We start from the raw sequence: 20,926 nt of genomic DNA, 5'->3' as shown, positions 1-20,926 counted from the left end.
TCTTCCAAAGAAAGGAAGGAAGTAATCAATTTGAAAATAAGTAATTCTATACATGGATGTGTAGATCATGCAAAGAAGTAACTTTCAGACACAAACTGAGAGAAAGTCCTCCTGAAATAGCTACTTTCATATAAACATTGAATTACACGAAAGAAAAAAATTCTTTTGAAACAAATACTTCTATATGAACACTGAATTATACAGAAGATACTTTTCTCTACTCAGTTTGTATTTCAAACATTCGTTGTGGAATAAAACTAAGATATAATTCACATGAGTTCTACTTTGAATGAATGGTAATAAATTGCACTCACATGGAACACTGTCACCCTCACTGGTATACACCGATGTTTCGCCTTAAGACACTTGCCCCAAGGCTCTTCAGTACCAAATTGGATAACATTATAGAAAATACACACAAATCATTCATGAATTACGATTTTTTAATGTCACTGCTTATGTCATCGATGACATCGTAATGGCATTCATTCACCTATTTGATTTAATCCTTCTGCTTGTTGTCTGTCTTCATTCGAATATTTCTTTTTCTTATTAAAGCTGCATCAGTTGCAGATGTTCCAGCTATAGGTGTATTTTCTCAGATGTCATGTGCATACATTTCATCGTCTTGAACTAATAACTATTTGTATTATTTTCCTCATTTCTTGGCGTATTGCAGCTTTTCTGGCATTAAGAATGTATGAGTTAGATCAGTATTTCGGAATTCTTGATCGATCTTCTTCGGATTTCGCAAATAAATAAAACCTGTCTACTTGCGGCGGCGGCAATGATATCATCAATTTTGAACCACTCATTATCGCTGAATTTAATCTCAGATTCAATGAATATTACTGGAGTTTCATCCCAACACCAAACAGTTATTTTCCACACCTCGACACGTGTTTCAATCACCAAGTGAAGATGATCACTTGGTGATTGAAACACGTGTCGAGTTTTTAAAAATAACGGTTTGGTGATCACCAAGTGATCATCTTCACTTGGTGATTGAAACACGTGTCGAGGTGTGGAAAATAACGGTTTGGTTTTGGGATAAAAGTCCTGTAATATTATTTAATACACCAAAGGTTCCAAACAGTGCATCACAAGCTCAGATTCAATATCGATCAATGCTTTATCGATACAATTCTTCAATTTGTAGAACCGTTCTAACAAATTTTAAAGGCTATTCCAGCGAGTACGTCAGTCTAATTTCAATGCCAATTATTTTTTAGGGCTTTCTTGTCCTTCACATATTTTTTAACCTGTTTTTTTTTGAATGATGACCTTTTAAAAATCTTGACCACTTCTCGTACTTTCTTCAATAGATCGTCCTATGTAAAAATCATTTCAAGTCTCGCTTACTTCATTCCCGTCCATACCATCATCATCGTTGTCATCATTATTAGATTCCATGCTGATTCCTGCTGCTGGGTATTGGTGAATTGCTTTTCTTATACAGTGAATCAACCACCACTAGCTGTAAGCCGTGTGTAAAATAAAGCTGCTGGAAAAACCCCAAAAGCCTTTCGACCTTCACCATCACACTAGTCTCCTTCGTTGGTATTTGCGATAATATATCTGTGTTTAGACTCCCAGACCGTAACTCGCGAGGCGTTTTTTTACTAGACTAATGCAGTAGCCGAGTGATGTATACCTACCAAACCCAGATTGAGATGATTTCCTTTCTGGTTGACGTTTCAGCGCAAAAATTTCAAAGTTGTGAAATCCTCAGATCCGCGTTTTGAAGGTGCGGGATCCAACAGATTGATAATTGCAGCAGGATCTCGCGGGAATGGGGGATCCCGTTTTGAGATATGGCAATTCTTATACAAAGAACATAGAGCAGGAGAAGTGGTTTGGATCTTTCGTTTCGCCAAAAATTTAAAAGTGAATGGTAATAGAATTGAGGCAGTCTTGAGGTGAAACTGATCTGCGGAATCAAAGTGGCAGGTGTAAAATGACGAAGATACTGAGAATACACGGATTTTGCGCCTCGTTGGCAGCACTGATGACATCATTCTTGCAAATTTCATTACGAAAATAGCTGTTTGAATAATTCACACTGGATATTTTATTGCTTTGAGAATTACCGCAAAACATGTGTTCCTTTTATGTTTTCGTTCCATTCAAATGAAAAACATAGAATGAGAAACGGTTTGTATTCACCAGACTTACTTGCATAATAACGTTCCGTCTTTCAAAACTTCGTAAAAATTATCCATATCTCCGTTAGTTGAAATATTTTCGCTGGTGATGGTGACGATCCATTCTAAACATTCTCGCGCTAAATCTTCGCTGTATTTGGCGTTAACCTGGAACAACAAGGGATGAATAATTCATGTAAATCACATTAATTTCGGATACTAAATCAGTTGGTCGCTTGTTGCATAAAATTGATAACAAAAGAAAAGAACTATGTGAAAAGTGGAAAATGACATACATTTGATGACATACCGAGTAGTTCTCAATTTATTTTTAATTACAGGAAGTATATATTTCGGTATATCTTATTGTCAATATATTATTACAATTATATGATCATCAACGAAGAAAAAATTATTTTCAAACTATTCTGAAACTGAATTCCAATTCGGAAGGTGCCCCATTTTTTTTATTTTTATCATTAAGTACTAGTTTTCATCAGAAACTCTTTTTGACTTGTTAGGATGTGTAAAACTTTACATAAACCTTTGGCTTCCATCAATTAAATGCTGGAATATCAGATACAATTAGTAATTTATCATTTTCATAGTAAAATGAGGGAGTTTGATGAGCAAAATGCATTTTAAATCCAATAAGGTGGACGACGCAAAATAGTGATTAATAATTTTTATACTTAGTAATGTCTGTGATATGAGTTTCAAATGAAAGTTTGATCAGTGGGCTGCAAAATTGATCTCTGAATATTTTAAATAAATTATAGCATTAGAAACTTCTAAAGATCCAAAGAGACTGACATCAGAGTTTCAAAATTCATATACATTATGAAAAGGCATGCTGTATGTGCTGCATTTATCAAATTTAATCAAGAATTTAACCAATAATGAAACGATAATTAGGAACCTCGATACAGCACACTTGCAAAAAGAGAGCATATATTGTACTGATACGCTACGTTTGTTGTTATAATTGGCTATAGTTTTTGGAAGAGAATGTTACTGTGGTTTTTTTCAGTATACAGAAAATTCGCATAAGTTAACAGTGCTTTTCGTGCCACGTTAGACATTTAAGAATTTAATTATAAGGACAAGTCAATATAAAAGTAAATCAGAGATGTACTTGAGATAATCTGGAGAAGCCTCTTCAACAAGTCCAAAATGAAAATATATTATTTGTCAGATGTTAAATTCAACATATGGGAAAATGAATCATTGTTTTGCTAACTTGTGCCATTGTAAATATTATGTTCCAATCCCACAGCCCACTCAGTCATATCGGTATGAAAATATGACACATTTCACCTTAAAAAAACCTACACTAAACATATTCAAAAACTGAAAATAACACTGAGAATGACGAAAACTCTTGACTTTTTGCTAAAAGCAAAGTGGAGATTATCTATTTTCAAACTATGTATATTCATTTCAAAGCCTTATTGCTTAGATAAGAAAATGTTACAGACTTTTTATTAGGTATCAAAAATTTTTATTTGTGAAATTAGAGATACATACTTTTTTTTAATCGTAGAACATACTGTATTTCTTATTTATTCCAAGTCAGTCGAAGATGAAAAACACGATATATGAAAACAAATAACTATTCTTTCTGTTTATTGAAATACTGAGTATTTTATAATTTAATTTAAGTTATTTCATGAACACTTACCATGTTTTTATAAGGTCGAATAAAGAAGTTGACAATTTACAATTTTTTCTGTTGACTGAAAGTAGGTAGTGAGAGGTACCTAGACAGATCTACACACTTAAATATATAACTGAGTACCATAAACCATATCATTATCTTATCAAAAACCTAATACCTTAAATATAAAGGTAATTAAAAAATCAAGGTGAGATGCATTAGCGAAATGAAGAAGCAATAATTGTTTTTCTCAATAATTGTTTTTCTAAGTATTAGTAGGGACTAGCCATTTCAAAGTAAATCCAGCGCCTCTAGTGTTTTCATCGATTTTTGTAGTCATTGTAATAACAAATTTAGCTAGGTATACCTGTCCGTATTTGAAAAAAAAAGTTGATGCTGAAATTTAATAAACAAAACGTCGCAATGCAAATTGATTTATATCAGATTATAACAGATATGAAAAAAATATTGAAAGTTCCTCCGTATCATTTGAAATGGAGGAGGTAGGGCCAAAAAACGAAATTCTATAATTCTAGTTTTTTGTGAATATTCCAAAAACGACCACTGATATTCTCAATCTGAGAAGAGATTATTTCATTTCCCCAAAATTGGAAACTTTTGTCCAATTTAACCGATTTTGTAGGTCTTACCGTTTCCGAAATAGCAATAGTGGGAACAGCAAAAAAATAGCCTGTATAATATGTTCATTGAGATGTTTGAACCTGTTATACTATCTTTTGTTTTCGTATAAATATCTAAATTTTGTCAAAAATTATAAAAAATCAATTTTGTTTTATTTTAATGAAATATATCTATTATATATGGACTTGAAGTTGGAAAACAAACAACCTTTTGAATGCTGATCTATTCAAACAAGCAACGAATATATTTTTTTAAAGGTAAACAAGAAAAAAAGAAAAAATGCTGTCATTAGCTAATAGGGCAGAAAAAGAGTACATGCATACTTGACATTTAATATTGTATCTAAAAAGTATGTCTCATAAACGAGAAAGAAAAAAATTTGTCCCGATTATAAATATTCGAACTGGGGTACAAAGTTTTTGAGTAAAGATAATTTTGCGTCTCCATATATACCATTGTATTCACGATAACTATTTATTATTTATAAATTATTTAAAAGCGCTACAAACAAAATGAGAGCTCTATATCCACTTAAAACCACTTGCATTGTAGTTTTAATTCTAAAAGCCCTTTATGGTGGTGCCATTTTCATCAGTAGACTAAAAAAAAGTACTGTAGAGGAGAATAAGTAGAAAAAAATAATTGATTCGTGATCCGACACCGCCATACGTCTCATGAATGGTACTAAGCTGTACCACGAATGCATTGTTTGATTCGAGTGTTTTTAAAGAACAAACCCAATAAGTTAGAAACAGTTGAAAATGGTATTGATTCTTCTTTCACCTTGAACGTAGAACAAATTAAGTAATATTGGTACAAGATTCGTACTGTGCACTCTCCGTTCTGTAATGATCAAATTACTTGTAATAAGTTTTCCTTTCTGAAACTTTTGTTATTCACGATACTCCAGACGGGTATTCCGACTTGATACATGAAGAATAACCATGCAGTTTCGCTTGAAGTGATAGGAACAATGGCCACATTCGCAAAAACGCTCACAAATTCCTTTGAGAACCCCCAAGACGTAAACAAAGAAATAAATTATAACATTCTTTCATTGAAGAGGAATTCGAAACATGTTAACGACTTGGAGTAAGTAATTCTGTTGAGTACTTCGAGGCAACGGATATTTTTAATTGTATTTATGTTTACCAGGATGGTAATTATCATCGTTATTATTAATTGCAGGTGCATTACGCTGCATTTTTTTTCAAAAAGAGACAAATCAAAACACTGACATTGCACTAAAAAGTAAATACTTTAAAACCTCTCATCTTACAACAGCCTCTAAATTAGGAAAGAAACGAAAGATTTCCAACCAAATGCCAACTGGAAGGTAGGAAATTCGCTTTCGACTAACCTAACCTAATCCAGTCATCACCCGAAGACGATTGTAGATACTAACAATCGAAACGTCGTGAACTAACGTGACTTGGAATCACTCAACTTTTTATTTTTATTTTCTTTTTTCATTTCTTTATTTTTATTTATTTTTGTTGAATTGTTCTATTTAACTAGTATTTTATTTCACTATTATTTCATTTCTGGTTTATTTTGGTTGAGCTTCCAAGCTTCTTAAAAGCTTGGAACACTGTTCCGAAACAGAAAACTGTACACACCTCAGCAACTTTTGATGCCTTATAAAGCTCAGATCAGACCTTCTTTGGAGTATAAGTAAGAAAGTAAGTAAATTCATTCAATTCAGTTATAAGACCAAATACATAGTCGTCTGTGACAAAAAGATAAAAAATAAAATGAAAATAAAATAAATGAATAAATATACATGAAATGTAGAGATTATACAATTCTAATGAAAGTTTTATTGTAGCCAGAAAACTAAATAGTATGTATATCTTTTCCTATATAACCAAACATAGTGAATAGAGTGAAGAAAGGAAGAGATAGTAACAAGAAGATAGAGGACGATAACGATAGAGAGAGAGAAAGATCTATCTGTGATGCGCTCTGAAAGACACCTCTAATAATAGATATTTCTTATTCGAGTATCAAAAGAAGCATATCATAATTATTGTCAACAAATTTTTTAACTCTATTTTGAATTTGAGTTTGTTTCTCATGCCTTTCAATGATTCAGATAGAGTTTTGTAAAGTTTGGGTCCCAGATCGGTTATAGATTTTTGATTATGCGTGAGTCTGCATAGTGGAACATTCATGGTCTTAACTGAACCGTTACGAGTATTGAGACCATGCTGTACAAATTTGATTGAAGAATTAGCAAACCATAATAAACTCTGAAACACCGAATAACCCAGTTTCATCATACAACGACTGGGTACAATACCTCCGATCCTTTTTCATCATGATTCTTATTAATGAATTTTGAATCACTTTTAAGTTAATTAGCGATGTCTTGAAGGTACCACCCCATACTATTATATAGTAACGTATTATGGAGTTAGCCAAGGCATAATACACCATCAATGTCATTTCCCTGTTTATTATATTCCTGAGCTGATAAAATTTATATATTCATTTACGTAGTTTAGTTACTATATAATCAATGTGTGCATTCCACCAAAGAGATTGGTCCACTAATACCGTTTTCTGTATAGAAGTACAGCTGCAATTGGGAATATGTTTTGGGAACATGTTTTGTGGATTTTTATGATGTTTGTAAATGGTTGATCTCTAGTTGTTGGAGCAAATGCAATAAATTTGTTTTTTTTAACATTGACACTCAATAAATTAGAACTCAACCATTTGAAAATCGTTTTGATGTCTATTTCAGACTGAGTGTATACTTCTTCCCAGGTTTTTCCGACAAAAGTGATTGCTGTGTCATCAGCAAATGAAGTTATTTCACCATTGAAACCAGAAATTTTTAAGATGTTGTTCATATACAGGGTGTAACTAAATAAGTGAAAAACATTTAAGGAGGTGATTCCTCATCGAAAAAAAGATAAAGAAATTTCATTGGAGCATCCCTTGTTAAGATACAGCCCCTTAAAGGGGGTACATGAAATTTGTATAACAAATTTTTTCACAAGCAGTAAAAAAGTTACAATATTGAAATTAACCTGACGTTTTGTACTACCAAAAAGACACTCAGCCAGAAATTTATTTGGTTTACCCCATGGTTTTAAAGGGTGGAAAACGCAACCTCTAAAATTTATTTCCAATGTAACTTTTTGTCGTATTATTTGTTTACCATTTAATTTATTTCAGATAGCCTGTTTCACTCTAAACAAAAAATGTCTCTTGGGTTTTTTGCCCAAAATAAACCAGTTCGCAGCAAAAAATTATTTTACGAACAACTACAGAGATACATCGTCATAAATGCGAAAATACGAAACTCTATCTAGTAGGTCGCTATTAGCGATAGTGACAATTAAATTGGTATGACGCTGTCAGTTTGTGAATTTTCGAAATTGAATTAATACTAATTGTGTGTTGTTGTTCTGTTCTTAATTTGTTCCTTTAATAATTCACTTGTTATTGAAATGGCATACACAAATGAGGAAATGGCTGATATGCATTACGTTTACGGTATGTCGCAGGGAAATGGGTTAGAAGCTTCTAGAAGATATGCTGAAATGTATCCTCAACGGCAGCATCCTTCACATAGAATATTTGCTCGACTTCATCAACGATTACGAGAACATATGGTTCATTCGACAAAAGAACGCAGGATTGTGGTCACCATGGAGAAGTACGAACACCGCAGCTTGAGGAAGCAGTACTTAATTTGATTGAAGAACAACCTACTACCAGTACTAGAAAGATTGCTTTCCAGCTAAATGTTGATCATATTACGGTATTTCGAATTTTAAAGGAACAACTCTTATACCCTTACCATCTGCAACGAGTACAGGCAATGTTATCGCGAGACTTTCCGAACCGTCTTGAATTTTGCAATTGGATGCTGGAAATGATTAGAAGAAATTGTGACTTTCTGAAGACGATAGAATTCACAGACGAATGTAGTTTTTCTCGGGACAAGATTATTGATTTTCATAATTACCACATATGGGCTGATGAAAACCCTCACGCTATTGTCGAAACTAACCATCAAGAACAGTTTTCTCTTAACGTGTGGCTCGGAGTTATTGGGGATGATTTAATTGGGCCTCATTTTCTACCTCCTCGATTAAATGGTGAGGCATACGTTCAATTTTCAAGAGAAGTGCATCCAGTACTGCTGGAGAAAGTTCCTTTGGGCGTCAGAAGGAATATGTTTTTTATGCATGATGGGGCTCCCGCCCATTTTAGTCAAGTAGTCAGCATTTAACTGAAACATCTGCAAATCAGTGGATAGGTCGAGGAGGACCACAGAACTGGCCCACTCGATCCCCGGATCTCAATCCTCTCGACTTATCTATTTGGGGCCATTTACAGCATTTGGTTTATCGTACTCCTGTTCGCGATGTAGAGGACTTCTTAAGAAACCGTATCATCGATGCGTGCAGGGTAATCAGAGAGACTCCAGGAATATTTGAGTGAATACGTGGCTCAATGCGCCGACGTCTAGACGCATGCGTAATGTCTGAAGGTAGACATATTGAACATTTACTATGATTTCTCTACATGTTGTGTGTTTTGTTATTAATAAATTAGTTTTGTTTATTACCCTTTAATCGTTCAATGTAGGTACTAACTACAAAATAACAATAAATTCAGTTCGCATTTATGACGATGTATCTCTGTAGTTGTTCGTAAAATAATTTTTTGCTGCGAACTGGTTTATTTTGAGCAAAAAACCCAAGAGAAATTTTTTGTTTAGAATGAAACATGCTATCGGAAATAAATTTTTAAATGGTAAACAAATAATAAGACAAACAGTTACATTGGAAATAAATTTTAGGGGTTGCGTTTTCCACCCCTTACAACCATGGGGTAAACCAAATAAATTACTGGCTAAGATGTATTTTTGGTAGTACAAAACGTCAGGTTAATTTCAATATTGTAACTTTTTCAGTGCTTGTGAAAAAAAGTGTTATACAAACTTTATGTACCCCCTTTAAGGCGCTGTATCATAACAAGGGATGCTCCAATTAAGTTTCTTTATATGAAAGATCCTATCTTTTTTTCGATGAGGAATCACCTCCTTAAATGTTTTACACTTATTTAGGTACACCCTGTATATTAGAAGATGGTTCCTAATACAGTTCTTTGGGTCCTAATACAATGTTAGCTAAACGTTGAAGGAGTATATTATGATATGATTCACAGTATCAAATGCCTTGGCCAAATCCAAAAAGACAGTTATGCATTTTTGTTTATTTTGAAAACAGTTGTTGGTTTGGTTAACAATCTCAAAAACTGCGTTTTCTATTGATCTGTTTTCTAGAAAACCATATTGTTATTCAAAAAAAAATGTTGTTATTATTGCAAGATAGTATAACTCCAATTTTGAGACATTTTTCGAATATTTTAGAGAAGTTATTAATCATAGTTATGGGTCGAAAGTTTGTTACTCATTGGAGTATTGTTCTCATGTATGGAGCTCTGCCTCCAAACATACCCTGAAGTTGCTGGATTCCATCCAGAAAAGAGCCATCCGCCTGATTGGAGACGCATACATCACGTGCAACCTTGATAGTCTGGACCTTGATAGTCTGGAGATTTGTCTCTCTTCGATAGATACTTTCACGGGAAGTATTGAAGTGGCTTGGCACATTTGATTCCACCAAGAGCGATACATTTCAGAAATACGCGACAGACTGTGGCTGTTCATCGTTTTGAGGTTCAACTCAGTACACCTCGAACTTCACTGTTTAAGAACTCTTTCATCTGGAGAACTGCGTTTATGTGTAATGAACTCCCTGAGAACGTTTTTCCAAATGAATTCAATATTTATCGATTCAAATCCAATGTAAATCGCTACTGAGAGCGCCATAAGGATTTCCTGTAGTGATTTTGTCCTTAAAAAAAACACCTCAGAGTAAATAAACAAGCCATTCGAAAAAAATATTTTAGATCTGATGGTACGTTTATCGCTGCTATACACAGGTGATTGTAATTACCATATTAGCTGAACGAACAAAGGAAAGTTCTAAATAAGACAGCTGTTAAACAATACAACTCATTTCAATCAACATTCACAACAAGTCTAATAAGTATGCAAACGACAGGACATGGCAGGACTTCCCTTGATGTCCAAATTAAAAATAGGAAGTGTACCTAGCAAGAATTCCAATTGACATATTCAACGAGGTGTGAAATGAATAGTTGCGAAGAAAGAGGATGAACAAAACGGTTTTAAATTGAAAAAAAAAACATGTTGAAACCCGCACGTAAAATACAAAAAATCTCATAATACTTATCCGTCTACAACGTATTCCTGAAGATAACAAAATAAACTCGTTCGCCATGATCTTCATATTAAGATGCGTATTCACAGAAAAAGCGAGCACGAGCGAGCATGAGCGAGCATTCGTGTATGTTTGCTCGTGTTCGCTCATTATTGACCCTCCACCGCAACCCGCAAGGGTTTATTGTGGCTCACACCTATTCAAACTCGACCGAATAAATCCTTTAACATAGACTGTGGTGAATAAAAGTAGCTTCAGTTAAAAAAAACATTTCTATTGTTTGTTGAATAATGCAATTGAAATGTATGGTTGGCCTACTGTATGGTGGTCAGTGGCTGGTGTGATTCATTATTATAACTTTCTGCAACCGCACCAAACCATCACAGCAGTCTCTGCTGTGAGAAAATCGACGAAATGTACCTAAAATTGCGTCAGCAGCAACCAGCACTGGTCAACAGAAAAGTTCCGATCATGCTCCACGGCAACGCCCGTCCGCACGTTTCACAAATCACCGTCCGCAAATTAAACGAATTGAGCGTCGAAGTTCTGCCTCACCCACCATACTCCTCTGACATCTCGCCAACTGACTACCATCTTTCCAAGCACTTTGATAACTTTGTCACCAGCCGAACCTTCGCCAATCAGGCAAAAACAGCCTTTGTCGACTTTGTCGAATCCCGAGCACCACATTTTCATGCTGACGGAATTGATCGACTCGTGTTACGTTGACAAAAATGCAGTGATTCAAACGGCGCCTAATTTGAATAAATTGAGTAAGTATTCGACGTGATATTACAATTTGAAGTAGACTCATAAAAACGGACAAAACTTTTGAAACAATCTAGTATATTCCTAAATTGTGTACTCACCAGACGGTTATTGATGCAGAATGCTCGTTTACTCTTGTTCGCTCGTGCTCGCTTTTTTGGTGAATACGCACCTTTATGGTTAACTGAAGCTACTTTTATCCACCACAGTCTATATTAAAGGGTTTATTCGGTCGAGTTTGAATAGGTGTGAGCCACAATAAACCCTTGCGGGTTGCGGTGGAGGATCGAATAGGCCCACTCACTTTTGACCTAACCTAACCTATGCTAAAGGATAAATTCCAGAAGCGTGGCTCAATTCTTTTCTGACAGAGAATCAAAAATCTGACTATAACGAAATAATGGCAATGCAAATAATCTCAAATACAGCAAGTAGATGTGATATTGTCATTGATGAAAGTATTTACGTAATCAAATCTAAAGAAATGAACTTTTAACGTTCAAGTCAGTCTCGAATATACCTAAACAGTATGTTAAATGGACTGACGCCTATCGGAAAACAACTACTCCCCTGGCTAATACCACGAAGGGCGTTGGATTATATTAGACAGGCGTCAGTACAGGACTCTTCACAGAAAATTTCCTAGATATGCAATTGGCAACACAACTGAAAGAGTCGACCTTCAATTTTGGAACGGGCACACTTGCAGACCGGTTGTTTTCCGATAGGCGTCAGTCCATTCAACCTTGTAGGTATATTCAAGACTGGCTTGAACGTTTAAAGTTCATTTCTTTAGATTTGTTTACTGCCAGTCTTCAAGCATGGCCCACTGACTAATAAGAAAGATTTACGTAATCGATATACAACCTTTGAAATCTACTTATCGAAATATCAACGTTGATCAGGTATATTCGAAATGTTCGACGTAAGCTAGTGATTGGAAATGCTGTTCCCATTGGTATGAAGCAAAAAAGTGATCAGATAACATACTGATGAATTCGTGATAACAAATAAATACATTTTAGATATCAATTGCTTTTTGAAGTAACTTCAAGGTTACTCCAAAAATACTCATAGTAAAAATCTCAGGAGCCGCAGCCCTGTGATATCTACAGTAAGGTGCAATTTTTCAAGTAACTGGCTTTTTTCTAACTTTCGGTTTTTCCGGATTTTTAAATGAAATACATTTTGAAGCCTACATAATTTTCTAAATTTGATGATACCACAAAGTCGAAATTTGAATTATGTATTGGAACGCGTGCTTCTGTCAGGTAGCCTACAAGATCACCCGACCTAACCCCTTTAGACCTTTTTAGGTCCTCGCGGGTTATCGCGGAAGTTGCTATGAAACAGTAAATCAACTTTTGGCCTTTCGATGAATACATTGTTGGGAATCGTATTGATAACACAAATGAGTCGAAATACCTCTTCATTAGGAGATTCATTTTGTCAAATTTCGGAAAAATAGCTAAATACATAAAGAAATTCCGAGGGGTGTACCATAAGATTTAAGTCCGTTCTTCGATCCAAGTAAAACTGGTGTTCAGCAATTTACCGACATTCCCTATAAATTAGCTGCTTGTCCACTTTCTTTTTCTTTAACACCTATAGTATGTATGTATGTTTGTTTGTTTGTAACTCTTAAACTCGGGATCTGCGTATTTGACAGAATTATCGACATTATTGCCTGGTCTATTCGCGGGCAGATGGCGCTGTACCTCATTGATACAATTCGAACTTACTTTATATGTATTTCTTCATTTGAAAAAAGTATTTTTTTTATTAACACGCGCGCCTGCTGCCTTATTTGTAAACCTCCTCCCTGCCTTGGGCTTGGAAGCTGATTTTCAGGCTCCCTCTTCGGAATCGGAAAATATCAATGGTCATTTGATTGATCCCAAAGTTTAGATAAAATAAATATAGTTTGAATACGCTTTGAAAGAACTTAAAAATGAAAAAAATATTTTTTTTCAAATAAGCCCTGTGCCATATTTTTTGTGTTTCGAGCGTCCGTCGCTTTTTTCACAATAATACTAGTATTTTTCATTCGTTATTGTTTTAGGCTCATTTAAAAAAAATATTTTCAACTTTTTAGTTCGATGTTCTTTAAAAGGGTGTTTTTTAGTTTTTTAAACTATATTTATTCCTGTTATAAACATGTGGCATTTCCAACTTATTTCTGTTACCAATACGATCCTCAACAATGTATTCAGAAACTAACTTACAATAACAGTTCATCGAAACGTCAAAAGTTGTATCATAGCAACTTCCCCGATAACCCGCGAGGACCTACAAGAGGTCTGAAGGGGTTAAGTCGGGTGATTTCGTAGGCCACCTGAAAGAACCATGTGTTCCAAAACATAATTCAAATATCAACTGTGGGGTATCATCGGATTCAGAAATATATGTAGATTTCAAAAATGCTATAGTATACAGGGGGTTTCATTTAGAAACCAAACTTGGGGATGTATTATGAGTCTGCGTCACCCAGTACAACCAATAAGTAAATACGGTTGAATCAAAATGCATACTTTGTAATCAAAATGTATACAATATTCACATCGGGTTCCTTTGAGCTGCAATATTGTCTTGTGTTGATCTGTGTTGCCTGAAATCTAACTGTTCTGGTAAATATGTGTGATTGATGACTCATTTATTTGTTGGTAATTCACTTTAATGAAATGAATAAAAATACTTTTGTCTAATAACCACTAGTTAATTTTAGTTATACGACCGGTTTCGGGTTTAACCCCATTATCAAGTATAAAACTTAAATGTGAAGTTTGAAAACTCGGTTATATCGGAAGTGTTCAGGTAAGATGGAAGAAGGTAGTTGAACAAACCAGGGTGCCAACTTTAAAAGTCAACACTGAATATTACAGGCGTATTTCGTTTCGAAATTGAATGAACTGTTGAAGTCTGATGTTATATATAGAAGGACAGAGACATATCAATTACTAACAGAATATTCATTAGGGGAGGAATTATCAATGAAGGGTATACCAATTCATTTCATTTTTGAAATTGAAAGGGGTATACTTTCCAGTGAGACTAGTCTTTCTTCTTGTCCAACTTCAAACAAAAAATGTGAGAATCTTCCAAAGAAAGAAAGAAAGCAATTTATTTCAAAATAAAGTCTTCACAAAGATGTGTAGATCGTGCATAGAAGTGACTTTCAGATACAGACTGGGACAAAAAGCCCTCTCATATAATACTTTCATATAAACCAGATGAAAACCCATAAGGTATTCAAGTTACGTGCACATCATTGACTGATTTTCACTGAACAGTTCGCAAAACCAAAACACGTGTTTCACTTCCTTAGGCATGAAAATACACGTGTTCAGTATAAACGTGTCTGGGGCGAATTCATACACGTGTTCAGTATGAACATTTCTGAGGCGTGTCCATACACGTGTTCAGTATTAACGTGCCCGGGGCGCGTTCAAACACGTATTCACTATGAACATATCTGAGGCGTGTCCATACACGTGTTCATTATGAACGTGTCTGGGGCGCGTTCATATACATATTCAGTATGAACATTTCTGGGGCGCGTTCATACACGTGTTCATTATTAACGTGCCCGGGGCGCGTTCAAACATGTATTCAGTATGAACATAGCTGAGGGGTGTTCATACACGTGTTCAGTATAAACGTGTCTGGGGTGCGTTCATACACGTGTTCAGTATGAACATTTCTGAGGCGTGTTCATACACGTGTTCGGTGTGAACGTGTTCATACATGTATTCGGTATGAACATGCCTGAGGCGCGTTCATACTCGTGTTCAGTTTGAACATGTCTGCGGCGTGTTAATACACGTGTTCAGTATGAACGTGCCTGAGGCATTGAACACACCCGAACACATCCGAGGAAGCTATTGTATAATGAAGCACGTGTTGCGGTTTTTTGAACTGTTAAGTGAAAATTCCACAATGAAATGATACTTAAATTCAAAACTATTGCCTCTTTCTTCTCAATTCTATACGATCATCCAGATCCCACATCTTTGCTTCGATTCTGATTGTTTTGTGGATACATTTTTCCCAAGCTTTTTGGTCGACTGTTTCCAGAGCACTGTATAGGTATTTCTTTACTTCACACATCTTGAAGATCTTATTATTCCTTGCGATGAATCCTTCAACTTGAGCCCAAATCAACTCTATTGGATTTCATTCACAGTGATAAGGCGGCAAGATTTACGTAATCGATATACAACCTTTGAAATCTACTTATCGAAATATCAACGTTGATCAGGTATATTCGAAATGTTCGACGTAAGCTAGTGATTGGAAATGCTGTTCCCATTGGTATGAAGCAAAAAAGTGATCAGATAACATACTGATGAATTCGTGATAACAAATAAATACATTTTAGATATCAATTGCTTTTTGAAGTAACTTCAAGGTTACTCCAAAAATACTCATAGTAAAAATCTCAGGAGCCGCAGCCCTGTGATATCTACAGTAAGGTGCAATTTTTCAAGTAACTGGCTTTTTTCTAACTTTCGGTTTTTCCGGATTTTTAAATGAAATACATTTTGAAGCCTACATAATTTTCTAAATTTGATGATACCACAAAGTCGAAATTTGAATTATGTATTGGAACGCGTGCTTCTGTCAGGTAGCCTACAAGATCACCCGACCTAACCCCTTTAGACCTTTTTAGGTCCTCGCGGGTTATCGCGGAAGTTGCTATGAAACAGTAAATCAACTTTTGGCCTTTCGATGAATACATTGTTGGGAATCGTATTGATAACACAAATGAGTCGAAATACCTCTTCATTAGGAGATTCATTTTGTCAAATTTCGGAAAAATAGCTAAATACATAAAGAAATTCCGAGGGGTGTACCATAAGATTTAAGTCCGTTCTTCGATCCAAGTAAAACTGGTGTTCAGCAATTTACCGACATTCCCTATAAATTAGCTGCTTGTCCACTTTCTTTTTCTTTAACACCTATAGTATGTATGTATGTTTGTTTGTTTGTAACTCTTAAACTCGGGATCTGCGTATTTGACAGAATTATCGACATTATTGCCTGGTCTATTCGCGGGCAGATGGCGCTGTACCTCATTGATACAATTCGAACTTACTTTATATGTATTTCTTCATTTGAAAAAAGTATTTTTTTTATTAACACGCGCGCCTGCTGCCTTATTTGTAAACCTCCTCCCTGCCTTGGGCTTGGAAGCTGATTTTCAGGCTCCCTCTTCGGAATCGGAAAATATCAATGGTCATTTGATTGATCCCAAAGTTTAGATAAAATAAATATAGTTTGAATACGCTTTGAAAGAACTTAAAAATGAAAAAAATATTTTTTTTCAAATAAGCCCTGTGCCATATTTTTTGTGTTTCGAGCGTCCGTCGCTTTTTTCACAATAATACTAGTATTTTTCATTCGTTATTGTTTTAGGCTCATTTAAAAAAAATATTTTCAACTTTTTAGTTCGATGTTCTTTAAAAGGGTGTTTTTTAGTTTTTTAAACTATATTTATTCCTGTTATAAACATGTGGCATTTCCAACTTATTTCTGTTACCAATACGATCCTCAACAATGTATTCAGAAACTAACTTACAATAACAGTTCATCGAAACGTCAAAAGTTGTATCATAGCAACTTCCCCGATAACCCGCGAGGACCTACAAGAGGTCTGAAGGGGTTAAGTCGGGTGATTTCGTAGGCCACCTGAAAGAACCATGTGTTCCAAAACATAATTCAAATATCAACTGTGGGGTATCATCGGATTCAGAAATATATGTAGATTTCAAAAATGCTATAGTATACAGGGGGTTTCATTTAGAAACCAAACTTGGGGATGTATTATGAGTCTGCGTCACCCAGTACAACCAATAAGTAAATACGGTTGAATCAAAATGCATACTTTGTAATCAAAATGTATACAATATTCACATCGGGTTCCTTTGAGCTGCAATATTGTCTTGTGTTGATCTGTGTTGCCTGAAATCTAACTGTTCTGGTAAATATGTGTGATTGATGACTCATTTATTTGTTGGTAATTCACTTTAATGAAATGAATAAAAATACTTTTGTCTAATAACCACTAGTTAATTTTAGTTATACGACCGGTTTCGGGTTTAACCCCATTATCAAGTATAAAACTTAAATGTGAAGTTTGAAAACTCGGTTATATCGGAAGTGTTCAGGTAAGATGGAAGAAGGTAGTTGAACAAACCAGGGTGCCAACTTTAAAAGTCAACACTGAATATTACAGGCGTATTTCGTTTCGAAATTGAATGAACTGTTGAAGTCTGATGTTATATATAGAAGGACAGAGACATATCAATTACTAACAGAATATTCATTAGGGGAGGAATTATCAATGAAGGGTATACCAATTCATTTCATTTTTGAAATTGAAAGGGGTATACTTTCCAGTGAGACTAGTCTTTCTTCTTGTCCAACTTCAAACAAAAAATGTGAGAATCTTCCAAAGAAAGAAAGAAAGCAATTTATTTCAAAATAAAGTCTTCACAAAGATGTGTAGATCGTGCATAGAAGTGACTTTCAGATACAGACTGGGACAAAAAGCCCTCTCATATAATACTTTCATATAAACCAGATGAAAACCCATAAGGTATTCAAGTTACGTGCACATCATTGACTGATTTTCACTGAACAGTTCGCAAAACCAAAACACGTGTTTCACTTCCTTAGGCATGAAAATACACGTGTTCAGTATAAACGTGTCTGGGGCGAATTCATACACGTGTTCAGTATGAACATTTCTGAGGCGTGTCCATACACGTGTTCAGTATTAACGTGCCCGGGGCGCGTTCAAACACGTATTCACTATGAACATATCTGAGGCGTGTCCATACACGTGTTCATTATGAACGTGTCTGGGGCGCGTTCATATACATATTCAGTATGAACATTTCTGGGGCGCGTTCATACACGTGTTCATTATTAACGTGCCCGGGGCGCGTTCAAACATGTATTCAGTATGAACATAGCTGAGGGGTGTTCATACACGTGTTCAGTATAAACGTGTCTGGGGTGCGTTCATACACGTGTTCAGTATGAACATTTCTGAGGCGTGTTCATACACGTGTTCGGTGTGAACGTGTTCATACATGTATTCGGTATGAACATGCCTGAGGCGCGTTCATACTCGTGTTCAGTTTGAACATGTCTGCGGCGTGTTAATACACGTGTTCAGTATGAACGTGCCTGAGGCATTGAACACACCCGAACACATCCGAGGAAGCTATTGTATAATGAAGCACGTGTTGCGGTTTTTTGAACTGTTAAGTGAAAATTCCACAATGAAATGATACTTAAATTCAAAACTATTGCCTCTTTCTTCTCAATTCTATACGATCATCCAGATCCCACATCTTTGCTTCGATTCTGATTGTTTTGTGGATACATTTTTCCCAAGCTTTTTGGTCGACTGTTTCCAGAGCACTGTATAGGTATTTCTTTACTTCACACATCTTGAAGATCTTATTATTCCTTGCGATGAATCCTTCAACTTGAGCCCAAATCAACTCTATTGGATTTCATTCACAGTGATAAGGCGGCAAGATTTACGTAATCGATATACAACCTTTGAAATCTACTTATCGAAATATCAACGTTGATCAGGTATATTCGAAATGTTCGACGTAAGCTAGTGATTGGAAATGCTGTTCCCATTGGTATGAAGCAAAAAAGTGATCAGATAACATACTGATGAATTCGTGATAACAAATAAATACATTTTAGATATCAATTGCTTTTTGAAGTAACTTCAAGGTTACTCCAAAAATACTCATAGTAAAAATCTCAGGAGCCGCAGCCCTGTGATATCTACAGTAAGGTGCAATTTTTCAAGTAACTGGCTTTTTTCTAACTTTCGGTTTTTCCGGATTTTTAAATGAAATACATTTTGAAGCCTACATAATTTTCTAAATTTGATGATACCACAAAGTCGAAATTTGAATTATGTATTGGAACGCGTGCTTCTGTCAGGTAGCCTACAAGATCACCCGACCTAACCCCTTTAGACCTTTTTAGGTCCTCGCGGGTTATCGCGGAAGTTGCTATGAAACAGTAAATCAACTTTTGGCCTTTCGATGAATACATTGTTGGGAATCGTATTGATAACACAAATGAGTCGAAATACCTCTTCATTAGGAGATTCATTTTGTCAAATTTCGGAAAAATAGCTAAATACATAAAGAAATTCCGAGGGGTGTACCATAAGATTTAAGTCCGTTCTTCGATCCAAGTAAAACTGGTGTTCAGCAATTTACCGACATTCCCTATAAATTAGCTGCTTGTCCACTTTCTTTTTCTTTAACACCTATAGTATGTATGTATGTTTGTTTGTTTGTAACTCTTAAACTCGGGATCTGCGTATTTGACAGAATTATCGACATTATTGCCTGGTCTATTCGCGGGCAGATGGCGCTGTACCTCATTGATACAATTCGAACTTACTTTATATGTATTTCTTCATTTGAAAAAAGTATTTTTTTTATTAACACGCGCGCCTGCTGCCTTATTTGTAAACCTCCTCCCTGCCTTGGGCTTGGAAGCTGATTTTCAGGCTCCCTCTTCGGAATCGGAAAATATCAATGGTCATTTGATTGATCCCAAAGTTTAGATAAAATAAATATAGTTTGAATACGCTTTGAAAGAACTTAAAAATGAAAAAAATATTTTTTTTCAAATAAGCCCTGTGCCATATTTTTTGTGTTTCGAGCGTCCGTCGCTTTTTTCACAATAATACTAGTATTTTTCATTCGTTATTGTTTTAGGCTCATTAAAAAAAAATATTTTCAACTTTTTAGTTCGATGTTCTTTAAAAGGGTGTTTTTTAGTTTTTTAAACTATATTTATTCCTGTTATAAACATGTGGCATTTCCAACTTATTTCTGTTACCAATACGATCCTCAACAATGTATTCAGAAACTAACTTACAATAACAGTTCATCGAAACGTCAAAAGTTGTATCATAGCAACTTCCCCGATAACCCGCGAGGACCTACAAGAGGTCTGAAGGGGTTAAGTCGGGTGATTTCGTAGGCCACCTGAAAGAACCATGTGTTCCAAAACATAATTCAAATATCAACTGTGGGGTATCATCGGATTCAGAAATATATGTAGATTTCAAAAATGCTATAGTATACAGGGGGTTTCATTTAGAAACCAAACTTGGGGATGTATTATGAGTCTGCGTCACCCAGTACAACCAATAAGTAAATACGGTTGAATCAAAATGCATACTTTGTAATCAAAATGTATACAATATTCACATCGGGTTCCTTTGAGCTGCAATATTGTCTTGTGTTGATCTGTGTTGCCTGAAATCTAACTGTTCTGGTAAATATGTGTGATTGATGACTCATTTATTTGTTGGTAATTCACTTTAATGAAATGAATAAAAATACTTTTGTCTAATAACCACTAGTTAATTTTAGTTATACGACCGG

At 35.1% G+C, this 20,926-nt stretch overlaps 1 protein-coding gene across 2 annotated transcripts in view; it reads right to left on the bottom strand.

Annotated features, from left to right (window-relative positions):
• The window catches only part of Chd64 (transgelin calponin-3), a 54,332-nt gene that overhangs the window by 18,530 nt on the left and 14,876 nt on the right, over window positions 1–20,926 (bottom strand). The window contains exons 1-2 of one of the 2 annotated variants that reach the window (XM_023159141.2): window positions 3,826–3,967; window positions 2,176–2,312 (exon numbers count right to left, since the gene is read on the bottom strand). In XM_023159141.2, the coding sequence (XP_023014909.1) occupies window positions 2,176–2,312; window positions 3,826–3,828 (140 nt within the window). In that variant the 5' untranslated portion in view covers window positions 3,829–3,967. Of the gene's footprint in view, window positions 1–2,175; window positions 2,313–3,825; window positions 3,968–20,926 lie in introns of those variants that run through there. The other variant, XM_023159140.2, reaches the window with a different exon arrangement.

The sequence above is a fragment of the Leptinotarsa decemlineata genome, unplaced genomic scaffold (genome assembly GCF_025532065.1).
Source record: "Leptinotarsa decemlineata unplaced genomic scaffold, Ldec_3_MD MMD2_tig00002082_RagTag_RagTag, whole genome shotgun sequence".
In the NCBI taxonomy this organism is placed as follows: Eukaryota; Metazoa; Arthropoda; class Insecta; order Coleoptera; family Chrysomelidae; genus Leptinotarsa; species Leptinotarsa decemlineata.
Note: the sequence above shows the minus strand (reverse complement) of the source record. Positions and strands in the feature narration are given on the sequence as shown.